This window comes from Anabrus simplex, chromosome 6 (assembly GCF_040414725.1).
Source record: "Anabrus simplex isolate iqAnaSimp1 chromosome 6, ASM4041472v1, whole genome shotgun sequence".
NCBI classification, from domain to species: Eukaryota; Metazoa; Arthropoda; class Insecta; order Orthoptera; family Tettigoniidae; genus Anabrus; species Anabrus simplex.
The window spans coordinates 197,953,882-197,966,626 of NC_090270.1; the positions used below are offsets into that span (position 1 = coordinate 197,953,882).

Below are 12,745 nucleotides of genomic sequence, written 5' to 3' on the forward strand. Positions count from 1 at the left end.
AGTTTGAACTCCTTTTAGTGCTCGTAAAGGAGCAATAAGATGCAAGGATGGGAAGATCCTGACTGCACAACAAAGTATTAAGAACAGATAGTGTGAGTATAATGAACAGCTATATTCCCATGATGGTAAAACTCAGGGGCGGTGTCTTCCCGCATCCCGCTCAGTTATTTCTCTCCATGGCTGCCTTGTGTGTGACATCATATGGTATGAAGACAGCACTCGCCCACCCTGCTGACGAAACACGTGTTTCTACTGCCAATTTTTTCAGTTATGCTTTATGCTTTGGTCTGGTGTGAACCCGTCCAGTGTAATAATAATGAGTGGAAACGTTAAAAGTTGTATTTATTGTGCTGTGACACTGTCGTAATTATGGATTTAAATGTACCGGTGTTATGTATGACAGGTTTCCAAAAGATGGCGAGTTAAAACGTTTGTGGATTTCTCGCTGTAAGCAAACTGATAAGTTTAAACCGAACAATTCTCGCATAAGTTCTGTTCATTTCCTTCCAATGGATTACAAGTGAGATATGAAAAATGAGCTTTTATGTTTTCCCACTAAGAAAATACTACGCCCAGATGCTGTACCATCTCAATTTATTCCCAACTGACATGGAGGTTTTACTACTGAAGGACGTAGAACAAGTGAAGCTACGTCACAGGTATGTCTTCTTTATTTCCATATCTGTCCTCTAACATAATGGTATAAGCTGCTTTGAAAACTTTGGCCTAATGGTGTCCAAAACACTGTTCTAAAACACTTATGTGTCGGCATTCCACAGAACTCCACTGAAAGAGATATACGGCACGAAGGCCAAAATATCAGGAAATGGGCGATGTCTACTCTCACTATATTATCCCCTAAGAAGAGGAAACTCGACCAGTCAACTATTACTGACACAATTGAAGATAATAAGGATGAAGAAATAAATAAAAATATTATTATTATTATTATTATTATTATTATTCACCATCATCATCATTTCCCTTTTTCTAGCTGTAGCCGGGTAGGGGCAAATATGGTTCCTCTCCACTTTCTTCGGTCTTTCCACCACTCCTCCTCCAACACTGTGTCCCAGTCCAGGTTTCTTTCTATAATGCTGTGTTGGATGGTATCCTTCCATCTCAATCGTGGTCGTCCATGGCCTCTCCTTCCTTGGATTTGCATTTCCATCACCTTTTTTGGCATTCTTTCGTCGCTCATTCGCTTTATGTGCCCAAACCATCTTAGTCGGCTCTTCTCTATTCTATCATTCATTTTTTCCACTCCAATTTCTTACCGGATTTTCTCATTCCTTATTTTGTCTCTTCTACTCTTCTGTATCATACTCCTCAAGAATTTCATTTCGGCTGCCTGTATTTGACTCTCATCCTTCTTTGTCATTGTCCAAGTTTCTGCTCCATAAGTTGTTATGGGTACGTAATACATCTTGTACATAGTATCCTTTGCTTCCATTGGCACATCTTTGTCCCATAACATATTTCTTACACTATGATAGAAACAACTTCCAGCTTGAATCCTTTTACTAACCTCAGCATCCAGTCGAGCATTCTCCATTAATTCACTCCCCAGGTATTTAAATGTTTCCACTACTTCCAGGGGCTTGTCTGCAAGTCTAATCTGACCTTTCCCTTCTTTCTCCCCTCTAGTCATAACAAGAGTTTTACTCTTTTCTACACTTATTTTCAATCCACATTCTTCAATCTTCCCATTCACCACATTCAACTGTTCTTGAACCTTCCTGTTGTCTTCTCCCCAAATCACAATATCATCTGCAAATAACATCATGTTCATTTCTCTTCCTCCATATGCTGCTTTTGCTGTTCTCATGATATTATTATTATTATTATTATTATTATTATTATTATTATTATTATTATTATTATTATTATTATTATTATTATTATCCAATACAAGTGGACCCTATTTTATTTTAGGATTATAGTTGAAACATAAAATTAAAAATTAAACATAATGATGGTGATTTACAGAATTAGTTTACGAAATATGCGATAAATGAAAATTAGGAAATGTTTGTAACAGCATTTCTGTACGAAAATATGGTATAGTGGTTGTGAAAGCTGAATATTACAGCAGTTCAAATGAGAACCCAAATCAAATCTTGCTCTTGTAAACACAGGACAATCGAATATTAAATATTAAATGTTCAACTGTTTGAGTAGACACACAAAAGCAAGAATAGTCACCTGTCAAAATAATTTTAAAATTTTCGAAATATGAATTGAAATTTCCATGGCCTGACAAGTTGTATTAACTCAAAATTTGGTGCCAAAAGTTTGCACTGAAGTCGGTTGTACACTGTGGGAAAATATATTCTTCTAGTAACGGATCCATCTGAAGCTGCTACTCTGGTGATGCTGAAAGCTACAAAAGATGCACTTAAAAAATGTAGAGGTCCAAGGTATGCCATATCAGTTAAAAGACAACCGTCACCACCCAAAGTGACACAAAATGTTACCGGAAGTAGAGAAAAATACTGTCAAAATGTTTTATACCAGGACAGATACGGTAAGTGTGAAAAAAAGAGTGAAGTCATTGCGAGTGCTTTTACATTAAGGGCACTTTCTAAGAAGGCTTATGCATACCTTAGAAAAGAAAGAGAAACATTTCTTTGCCTGCTAGATCAACATTACACAAGTGGATACGAAAACTGAAATGCAGACCTGGTATTTTGAAGGAAGTGCTCTGTTTATTAAAGTCTCGCGCTGTAAATTTTCAAAGAGTGAAAAAATATGCTGTCTTGAGTTTTGATGAGATGAATATTGACTCTCGTATTTGTTATGATTCGACGGATGATGTAATACTGGGTCCCTACAGGAACGTACTTGTAGTCATGGTGCGAGGTTTGTTTTCTTAATGGAAACCACCTCTGTATTATGACTTCGACAAGACCATGACAGCCGAACTTCTGCAGGACATTATTAAAAACATTGAAGCTTGCCACATTAATGTGGTTGCCATAACTGCAATATAGGAGGGAAAAACGCTAAAGCGTGGAAAGAGCTGCATGTAAATATGGCAAACATTTTACCCTGTGGACAAATTAAGAAAAGTGTGGGTTTTCTGTAATGTGCGTCATCTTTTAAAGCTTTTGAGGAACCATTTCTTAGATCTTCACAGCCAAGAAAGTACCCTGAAAATATTTCTGGACATTATCTCCCTAGTAATGATTGGCAAACGAAACAGAAACCTTTTCAGAAGGGATTTGTAATTTCAATTAACACTAGAACAGCGGAAGGAGTCAAAACGACACTCGCCTTGAATTTTTCTTTAATAATGTGTGCATTGTTGTATCATTTCTCTTCAAATATCTTGACTTTTCATCCTTTTTCGTCCTGTTTATTGTATGTATCGCATCCAGAAAAATATTTACATTTTCAGGTATTTCTGATATGACATACCCTGGACAGCGGTAAGGGTCATTTTGACACCTGTACAATTCCTTATTACAACGCAGCAGTTTGCATTGTCAAACAACAGTGTGTACCCAGCCTGGAATTTTAGTATTGTTGAGCTCTTACTGTCAGATGAGTGTTTCAGTTAGCGGGATTAATCTGGGATAAATTTGTGGAAAATTGCCTTCGTTACCACCCAAGAGAAAATATTACAATCGATGAACAATTACTCCCCAGCAAAACCAGGTGCAGATTTACCCAATATAACAAACACGCCCGACAATTATGGACTCAAATTATGGATTGCTGCAGATGTAGACTCAAAATACATCTGTGATGTCTTTCCATACCTTGGTAAAATTGATGCGCATCCTGATAAGCGGCTATTGGAAGAGTACGTTGTACTTTGTCTCGTGGAGCCGTTTCTAAACCAAGGGAGAAACGTGATGGGAGACAGCAGCTTTACATCTCTTCAACTTGCTAAGAAGCTCCAAGAGGAAAAGACTTCATTGGGGGTAACAAACCCCATTCGTCGGGAAATCCCTACTGAGATGAAGCAGTCGAAGTCTGAATATTACTCTACAATCACCTTGCGACAGACTGGAAACATACAGTGCATCTTGACAGTGTACCAAGGGAAGAAGAACGTCCCCCTCCTCAGCACATGGCACGCTTAAATAACAATGAGCAGAGAATGAAAGAAGCCGGAAACTGCAACTTTCTACAACGTCACGAAACACGGCGTATATGTGGTCGACCACATCTCATAAATGTACCACCAAGGCTGCATGAAGGAGGTGGCCAATGCATGTCCTTTTCAATATTCTAGACCTACCAGCTTTCAATGCTTGGGTCATTCACAAGCAAATAATGGGTAGGAAGATAAGGTGGAAGAATTTCATCCTCCACCTGGCTGGTGAAATAACAAGGCGGGAAGAGAAGGGCGGCAGCAACAAGAAGAAGAATAAGGAGAAGAAGAGGAGGCTGTAGGACTATTTCCATCTATAAAGTAGATGTAGTGCCAAGTTGGTCTGTGTAAAGGCAACAAATCTAGCAATGCCTGCAGTAAGTGTCTCAAAGCAGAGTGTAGAAAATGTGCACGAAATGCAGAAGTTGTGTGTGCAATATGTGGTTAGGGAATTCTAAATTTTCTTGAAGTGTTTCTGAAAAATGTATAATTGTTGCAATGTGAACAACTGACTAAGAAAAGGTGTTCAATTGGTCAGTTTTGTGAAAACTCCTTAGAGAAACAGAAACATGGTGCAGTTGTTTATTATTATTCATGTGTCCATGAGTAATATAAAAGGTCCATACACTAATGTCAGGTCTTTGAGTGTTAAATAAACTTGTGGAAACACAGTAGAAGAAAATGCATCCTTTTTGTGTGTTCTATTTTGGATATTTCCAAGCATTTCTTGTGAAGTGTCAAAATGACCCCTTACCGCTGTTCTAGGAATGTGAGATTTTCAGCTGTTCTAGTGTTAAGTCATTACTCAGACTTTTTGAGAACCTGAAGGGGCAAGGTATTTCTTACATACTAATACAGTGCCTAAACCAGGATTCTTTGGAGAACTTTTTCTCTCGTGTTTATGAGTTGGGAGCCTTTTATAACAACCCAACTCCATTTGAAGTGAGAAATTGAATTAGGCTGCTGTTGTTATCGGGAAATGCAAATTCAATTCCTTTACCTGAAAGCACGTCTTGTGGAATCCGAATCCGAAGAAAATTGAATGGACTTTGTCACAAATGAACTGTGCATTGATACTGTTAACGAGTCTTCAGAGAATGAAATGTTTGTCGAGGACATTGAAAATGAGTTGTTAAAGGAGGAGACTTCATGTCAGTCAGTAGGAGGGGAGGATGTCACCCAAGAATCCCTAAAATACCTCGCAGGTTATGTGGCTTTCAAGTGTCGCTTGATTGATGAAACTCTTAGTGCCGCGAGAAGAGACCTGCAACTGGATCTCGGTTATTTCAATAGGAGGCCAGATAGCACTGAGAAAATATGCCAATAAAAAGGCTAAGTTTTGGGCTGGATCATCAACTAATAAAGTCTCCTGGAACATAAGTTTTAATACTTTAATGTAATTCCATAAAGATCTCGATATGATGCATATTGTCGCTGCCAGGACAAAACATCCTATGTGAAATATTTTAGCTTAGAACTTTGGCCTACCGGGCGAGTTGGCCGTGCGCGTAGAGGCGCGCGGCTGTGAGCTTGCATCCGGGAGATAGTAGGTTCGAATCCCACTATCGGCAGCCCTGAAGATGGTTTTCCGTGGTTTCCCATTTTCACACCAGGCAAATGCTGGGGCTGTACCTTAATTAAGGCCACGGCCGCTTTCTTCCAACTTCTAGGCCTTTCCTACCCCATCGTCGCCATAAGACCTACCTGTGTCGGTGCGACATAAAGCCCCTAGCAAAAAAAAAAAAAAGAAGAACTTTGGCCGGTAAGGTTCCGTCATCTAAGGTGCAATATTGTGTGAATATTGTCAAGGCATTCTCTCTCTTCATAATGTATGTGCTGCTGGTCAATATATCTCCAAAAATATTATCACATAGGAGGTTTTGTCCCGGCAATGACGATATTTTCCTATGCCATTTGATCTAAATGTTTACTTCATCAGGAAAGAAATTAATCATTTTGAGTTGCATGGCAATATTTTACTTCTTATCGTATTATACGTCATGTATCTGATAGCTGATGTTTAATCGCAAAATATGTGACAAAATTTATGCATTTACACTCATCTTGCTCTTTTGAATGTATTGGAAGTACCGGTACTTATCAAATCAGACTAAACCAGATTATTATTAAATGAAAGATTGGGAAGGTGTTTCACAGGAGCGAGAATTTACAGGCTTGCTGTACTGTGACTGTGTACCCTACCCACTATCCTTCATACTGGGTGACGTCATAGCGCTCCAGCCAATGGGAGATTCAACCGCCAGAGTAGCCTACCTAGGTAGTGTAGTTACCTTGGGTAAAATTGTTTCACCATGTAGCGTTGAACCATATGAATTAGGAACCAGATATCCTGCAGGAAGAAGTGGAATGGACACTGAAACAGTTACCAGATAATAAAGCTCCTGGTTTCGATTGTATACCAGCAGAACTGCTAAAGCCTGTCCCTTTGGCAGCTATCACTGCTTTGTGCCAGAAGATATGGCAAACTACCACCTGGCCAAGGGGATGGAAAAGATCAATCTTTATCCCACTGCTTAAGAAAGGAAAAGTCAGCGACTGCTCAAATTATTGTACTATAGCTTTGATTCCACACCCTAGCAAAGTTCTTCTAAAAATCATACAGAAACGTATTGCACCCATCCTTGAAGCTCAGTTACCTGATGTTCAAACTGGTTTCCGTCGAGGTCATAGCACCCGCGATCATATTGCTAATCTGCGGTGGATCATGGAAAAAGCATGTGAATACCAGAACAGTCTACATGTGTTTTATTGACTACAGAAAAGCCTTTGACTGTGACGAGCATGACAGACTACGGGAAGCCATGTTAGACTTGGGGGTACCCTTACATATGACTCAGTTGATACATTCGCTTTATATAGAACAAGAGGCAGCAGTTCGCACACCATATATGGCAACAATGAATGGTTTGAAATTGAAAAGGGTGTCCGTCAAGGCTGCATTCTTTCACCATTCCTTTTCAATCAGCATGCAAAAAAAACTATGTGAAAGTGAAATTTAGAGGAACTTGACATTTGTGTGAAGAATGGAGGAAGAACTATAAACAATTTGAGACATGCTGATGATACAACCCTGCTGGTAGAAATGGAAGATCTAAAGCTTTTAATTTCCCACCTCAAAGATGAAAGTGAAAAAATGGGCCTCTATCTCCCTATTAAAAGGACAAAGTTATGACTACGGATGTGTGGTACAGTTTGTCTAAAGCTAAATGGGGTGGAGATAGAGAGAGTGTGGAGGATTTCATCTTCTTGGGAGCCAAAATCAGTCAAAGTGGAGATTGTGGTCCTGATATTAAAAGACTTGAGACTTCACTTGAGCGAATCGCTATGATGACTATGTCCCAGATCTGGAAGAGCAGAGATATCAGTTTGGTTTGGCTACCACGTACGGATTAGTCCATTCAATTATAGTCCCACTGTTCATGTATGGATGTGAGAGCTGGACGCTGAAACAGGCAGACAAGAGGAAGATTGACGCTTTTGAGCCCTGGTGTTGGTGAAGACTCTTACAAATACCATGGACTGCAAAAATCACCATTAAGGCAGTTTTAGAGCACATCAAGCACTGTAGGTCATAGGTTGGTATGATTATGAAGCTGAGACTAGCATACTTTGGCCATGTTATGTGATCAGATGCATTGGAAAAAGCAATCATGCTAAGAATGATAAGAGGTACAAGAAGACCAGGTCGCCAGAGGACTCGTTGGTTAGACACCATTAAAACACCACCACCTTTACCCTGGAACAACTAAAGGAGGCAGTGTAGAACAGGACAACATGGAGAGTGCTAATTCATAGAATCGCCAATGGTTGATTCGACTGAACGGATGACATCATCGTATTCACATTACCGGTATACCAGAATACCAGTCTAAGAATTCTTCTTTTTAGCTATATTTAGTATTTGTTTGCAGGGCGCTAAAATAAAGCAAAATGTTGCATGCAGCCTGCAGACCTCAGACTGAAGACCACTGGTCTTTAAGGTAATTTAAAGAATTATTTAAATACACATTTTTAATTTTTTTTTAACAAGATAATTGAGTTAGCCTGCTTACGGCCAGCAGTAAAGAAGTTTCCTTGAGCTACAGTTGGATGCAGGTTTGAATTCAGCCTAGGACCAACCAGTATGAAGCATTGGTGAAACATTATGATGAATTCATCAATTATTCTGTTCCCCACAAATAGAACAAATCAGCTTGTAGGGATGTAAGCTAATAGTAACTAAGTCCTGGGCCACACCAACTAAAAGGCTGGTCAAATTCCAGTATACATTTTCATACCTTCCAGTCAACGTAGCTCTGAAAAGCATTTTGAGCATGGAGGTGAGAAGATTAATAAGTATCCCTTAGCAAAGTCAAACAGGACCACTCCTTGAAACCAGCAGCCATACTGGTTAGCAGGGGTGCAGTGCGTTAGTTGCTAGTCATAAGTTTGTATTTGCCCAGTCAGCTGTGACAAGTTGCCTAATGTTAATGTTGTTTATCAAAGGTCTTCACTGAGTGTATGGGTGCAACAACAGAAGTGACAGGAACACAATAACCGGCACTGCCTTTCTTCGGTAAGTTTTTCTTCTCGTAGGCTAATATATATTAAAACGTAGACATGCATATATATTTTTCCATGGAGATAAGGTCATTGTTTTAAAATATGGGTTGATGTACGTTCCCTAAGAATCCAGACCATTGGGCCCTGTGAACGAAGGCTGTTAAGAGGAAGAACTGGACACCTGGTGTTAATAGTTTTATTTGTACGGAACACTTTAGCTCTGACCAAGTGAATGGATACATACTTATCCCGGCCGAGACAGAGAGAATGCTGTCCCAAACGTATTCCGAGCCTCTCCCAACTACCTACAGCCATAAGCTCGAGGACTTAAATTACTGTATGATAGTGGCCGATATGCTTTACTCTTCTGTTTGGATGACATTCTAAATAATAACGTTTTTTTCAAAAAAGGAAGGAACCATAATCCAGGGATGCTGACATACTCAAGACAAGTAATAACGAATTGTAGGGGGCTACAGTTCCATCAATTCTATTCTGGTGCAAAATATGTGAAAGTTTCCTATTTTATTACAGGAAGAACTTTGAACACAATATACTCCTATCATAGTTCAGCATTCCCCCTTTTAACTAATAATATTCTCATTTGTTTATTCACGGTGTTCAATCCCCCGATGAGGAAAACAAAGAAAACTTTGTGAACATGCACAGTGCCAAAAGAAAGAAGAGAAATTGAAATTGACAATTAGGAAAATGAGGGCTTCATTGGGACATGTGAGAATGATCATTAAAAGTTCACCAAGAGGGATGCTAGGATGAAAACAAAGCAACAACTATGAAAACTTCATTTCACAACCTGAAATAAAATTTATAAACTTAATTACAAACGAGAGGGCACCGCTATTCTGCTTGCTGATATTTAAAGTGTTTATAAGGAATTATTTGTGAAGCAGTGTGGTAAGGGCAAAGGTTATTCACCTGATCTGCAGTCATTTGCACTGACATTAGACTTCTACTCCCATAAGGCATCTTCCTACATCACGAGCATGTGTAATATTTGCTCACCTACCCTAGAACTCTTGCTAAATGGTACACATCTGTAGATGCATTTCTAGGATTCTGTAAGGCTAACGGTGTTTTTCCTCTCCTATGTTTTCCGACTGTTAATGAGATGGCAATTAGGAAATGTGTAGAGCGGGATGGACAAAAACCACAGGGAATGTCGATTTAGAGTCTGTAGCAGAATGTGATAAACAAGTGGCAAGAGAGGCTTATGTTTTTACGTTTGTTGCCATAAATATGCATTGGCGTGTGCCCACTAGTTACTTCCTTACAGATGATTAGTGGGGAACAACAGTGTTCTTTAGTTATATAATGGTTGTGAATTCTGAATGATGCCAAGGTTACCATAGTGTCACTGACATGTGATAGGTCAGTGGGTAATATAAGTATGGCTAATAAACTTTATACCAATATAGTTGGTCCGTTATTGGACATTATAAATTCTCCAGCTAACTCATTCCTGGTTGCCAGCGTTTCGCTCCAGTGTGCTAAGTTGGGCTCATCAGTTGGTAAATAGCACACCCACCAAGACGCATGGCTAGTGCATACCGTGGAGGTTGCACTTAAGCAACTGCAGCTATTGAGCTTGGTGTTTTAAACTACAAACTGATGCAAAAAGTAATGAAGTATAAGTGGAGATATTCTATTTTTTTAGGCTATATCTTAAATTAGGCTGTCAGCTATAGGTACAGGGTCAGGCATAGGTGCATCTACCTTACATAATCACGATCTTGAGAGAAGTATGACCTGGTATTCTCACGTAACAGAAGTCTATTTACAGGCATGATAATAAGCTTCCGGGCTTTTGCCATGTCAAAAAAACAAAGTGAAATTCGCAGAAAACTTTGCTCCGCGTCTTCAGAAGAAAATCACTGTTCACGAGGAAGACTTCTCCAATAATGAAGGTTTGAATTTAAGAATGCTTTACCGCTGGTCTATAGTAAGTGATACTCTCATTTGTCACCAGATGTCTCACTGTATGCCAGCCTTCCAAGTGGGAGCTGACAACACCATCTAGGCTTCACTGTTACACAGTATGCGCATGGCGAAGTAACAGGCAGGCATCTCCTTCATTAATGGAGAAGTCTTCCTCGTGAATAGTCTAGATTTTCTTCTAAGACGTGGAGCAAAGTTCTTTGTGAAACGTAAAGAATTTCACCTTGTTTTCTTCATATGGCCAAAGCCCAAAAGCTTATTCATGTCTACAATTACGGGCTGTGAAAGCATCAATCTAAACAAAAGTCTATTATTCCTTGTTTTTTGTTTAGTGACAAAGATCCATGCCAAAACAAAATTAAAATCCCATGTAAAAATAATGAATATCAATCTACACATTAGGATTGTTTGCAGTTTAGCATATATATGGATATTAGGACATGATATGATATTCTTTAGTAAGATACCTCATCCATAAAGAGGACATGTAATAAAAAATATCTCAACATTTTCAACCACACACAATGACCAATGATAAACGGTCACTGCATGAGACTAATACAAACTATACCATAAGCCTGCTCCTTCGAAAAGTTATACATGCCTGTGCATTAAATTTATCAAAATTAATTGCATTAATAGAACAGAAATGCACATTGTCTTATATGTTAATCAGAGGTTAATTCATCAATTCATCAAATGGTCAATTTTTGTAAAGTAGGCAGTCTTAGACTCATGTTCTCAAAATGGAAAAACTGGTGCAGTTCACTAGCAAGGTAATTTCACACAGTATATGATTTGTATACTTTATTAGGCATTGAAATATTCAACTGTAGTCTAAATTTAAATTTTAGAAAGTTACATTCCTTCCCAAACTTATGTTAAATATAAGTCCTTTGTTAACTTAAAAACAGATTAATCACCTTTAACACTGACCAAAGCGAAGACAAGTACACTTGACTCTTCAAATACCAGTTTTGTTTCTTTACATAACTGTATCCCATACCATACTGGTGCAATAAAACAAATGCATGGCACAAGTTATCAAAATCGGTCCATAATTAACCAGTCTATCATGATTTTTTTTAAAAAAGGATCAGATTCAAATGTTGAGATATATTTAGTATTTTACCTTCCTCCTGATCTGAACTTTACATACTCCAATGAATTTTCCTCATTGTAAACAGCAAGACTGATTTACTGGTACTTCGTTATAAACAAAGTTAAAATACAGGTGTGAAATCAATACAGAAAACGACGCAAAATGCGATATATTTATATCCTTTAACATCAGCCGCAAACATGAAAACTAACTAGATATTTACCAAACGACTACCCAAATGAATATGTTACGTGTGTCACTAACTTGAGAAAGAAGCCTTCATCCTCTTCGCTTCCACTTTTATGCTCCAGTAGAGATTCCTAAAAGAAATAAATATAGGATGATAATATTTACTAGGAAGAAAACGATGGATTAAAAAGTTTGTGGAATTAAAACGAAAACTACACGACTAAACATAACCTAACAACCGTTTGCTTACTGTTTCATCTCTTTTGGCCGTCATTATGTCCTCCTGTGAAAGTGAACGCTTGAATTTAGGAGGCATTATAAGACATTACTCGGATTCTAAGAAATAGATAAAATGAGCTACTTTTAAAGTATTTCAGCATTGTTTAGTACGTCACTGTCATACAACGGCATTCCCTCCGCTCGGAACCTTCAGCTGTTCAGCTGCCAGAGATGCAGAGAAGCCAACATTCTGGATATAAAGGGTAATTGGTCGTGAAAAGATTGTGTTCATTCAATCCTAGATTTCTTGCTAACTCCAATTTTGAAAAAAACATTTATCGTTCTTAGATTAATTAAGTAACACTTCGATATTTGTACATTTCTTAAAGAAAGGAAATCTGCATTTTTAAACTTACTATGAGAAATTTTGTTCTGCGTGCAAATCGTACCGAATCGTAAATCCAAGTCGTCACATATAGAACTGCATATATCTAGAACTACGTCTATTTATTTATGAAAGATGTAGGTCTAGATTACACATAAACGTACTGGAACCACTTTTGCGAAGAGTGGAGAACATCAATGCTCTATATTGCGCAACGTTGCCTCACTTG

The 12,745-nt window shown here is 38.4% G+C and overlaps 1 protein-coding gene across 2 annotated transcripts in view; it reads right to left on the reverse strand.

Annotated features, from left to right (window-relative positions):
* LOC136876303 (vesicle-associated membrane protein 4) overlaps positions 1–12,348 on the reverse strand; it is a 41,511-nt gene extending 29,163 nt beyond the window's left edge. For both annotated transcript variants that reach the window (XM_067150137.2, XM_067150136.2), the window contains exons 1-2: positions 12,163–12,348; positions 11,988–12,043 (exon numbers count right to left, since the gene is read on the reverse strand). In XM_067150137.2, coding sequence (XP_067006238.2) covers positions 11,988–12,043; positions 12,163–12,228 — 122 coding nt within the window. In that variant the 5' untranslated portion in view covers positions 12,229–12,348. The remainder of the gene's footprint in view (positions 1–11,987; positions 12,044–12,162) is intronic.
* Between the last annotated feature and the right edge of the window lie 397 nt (positions 12,349–12,745).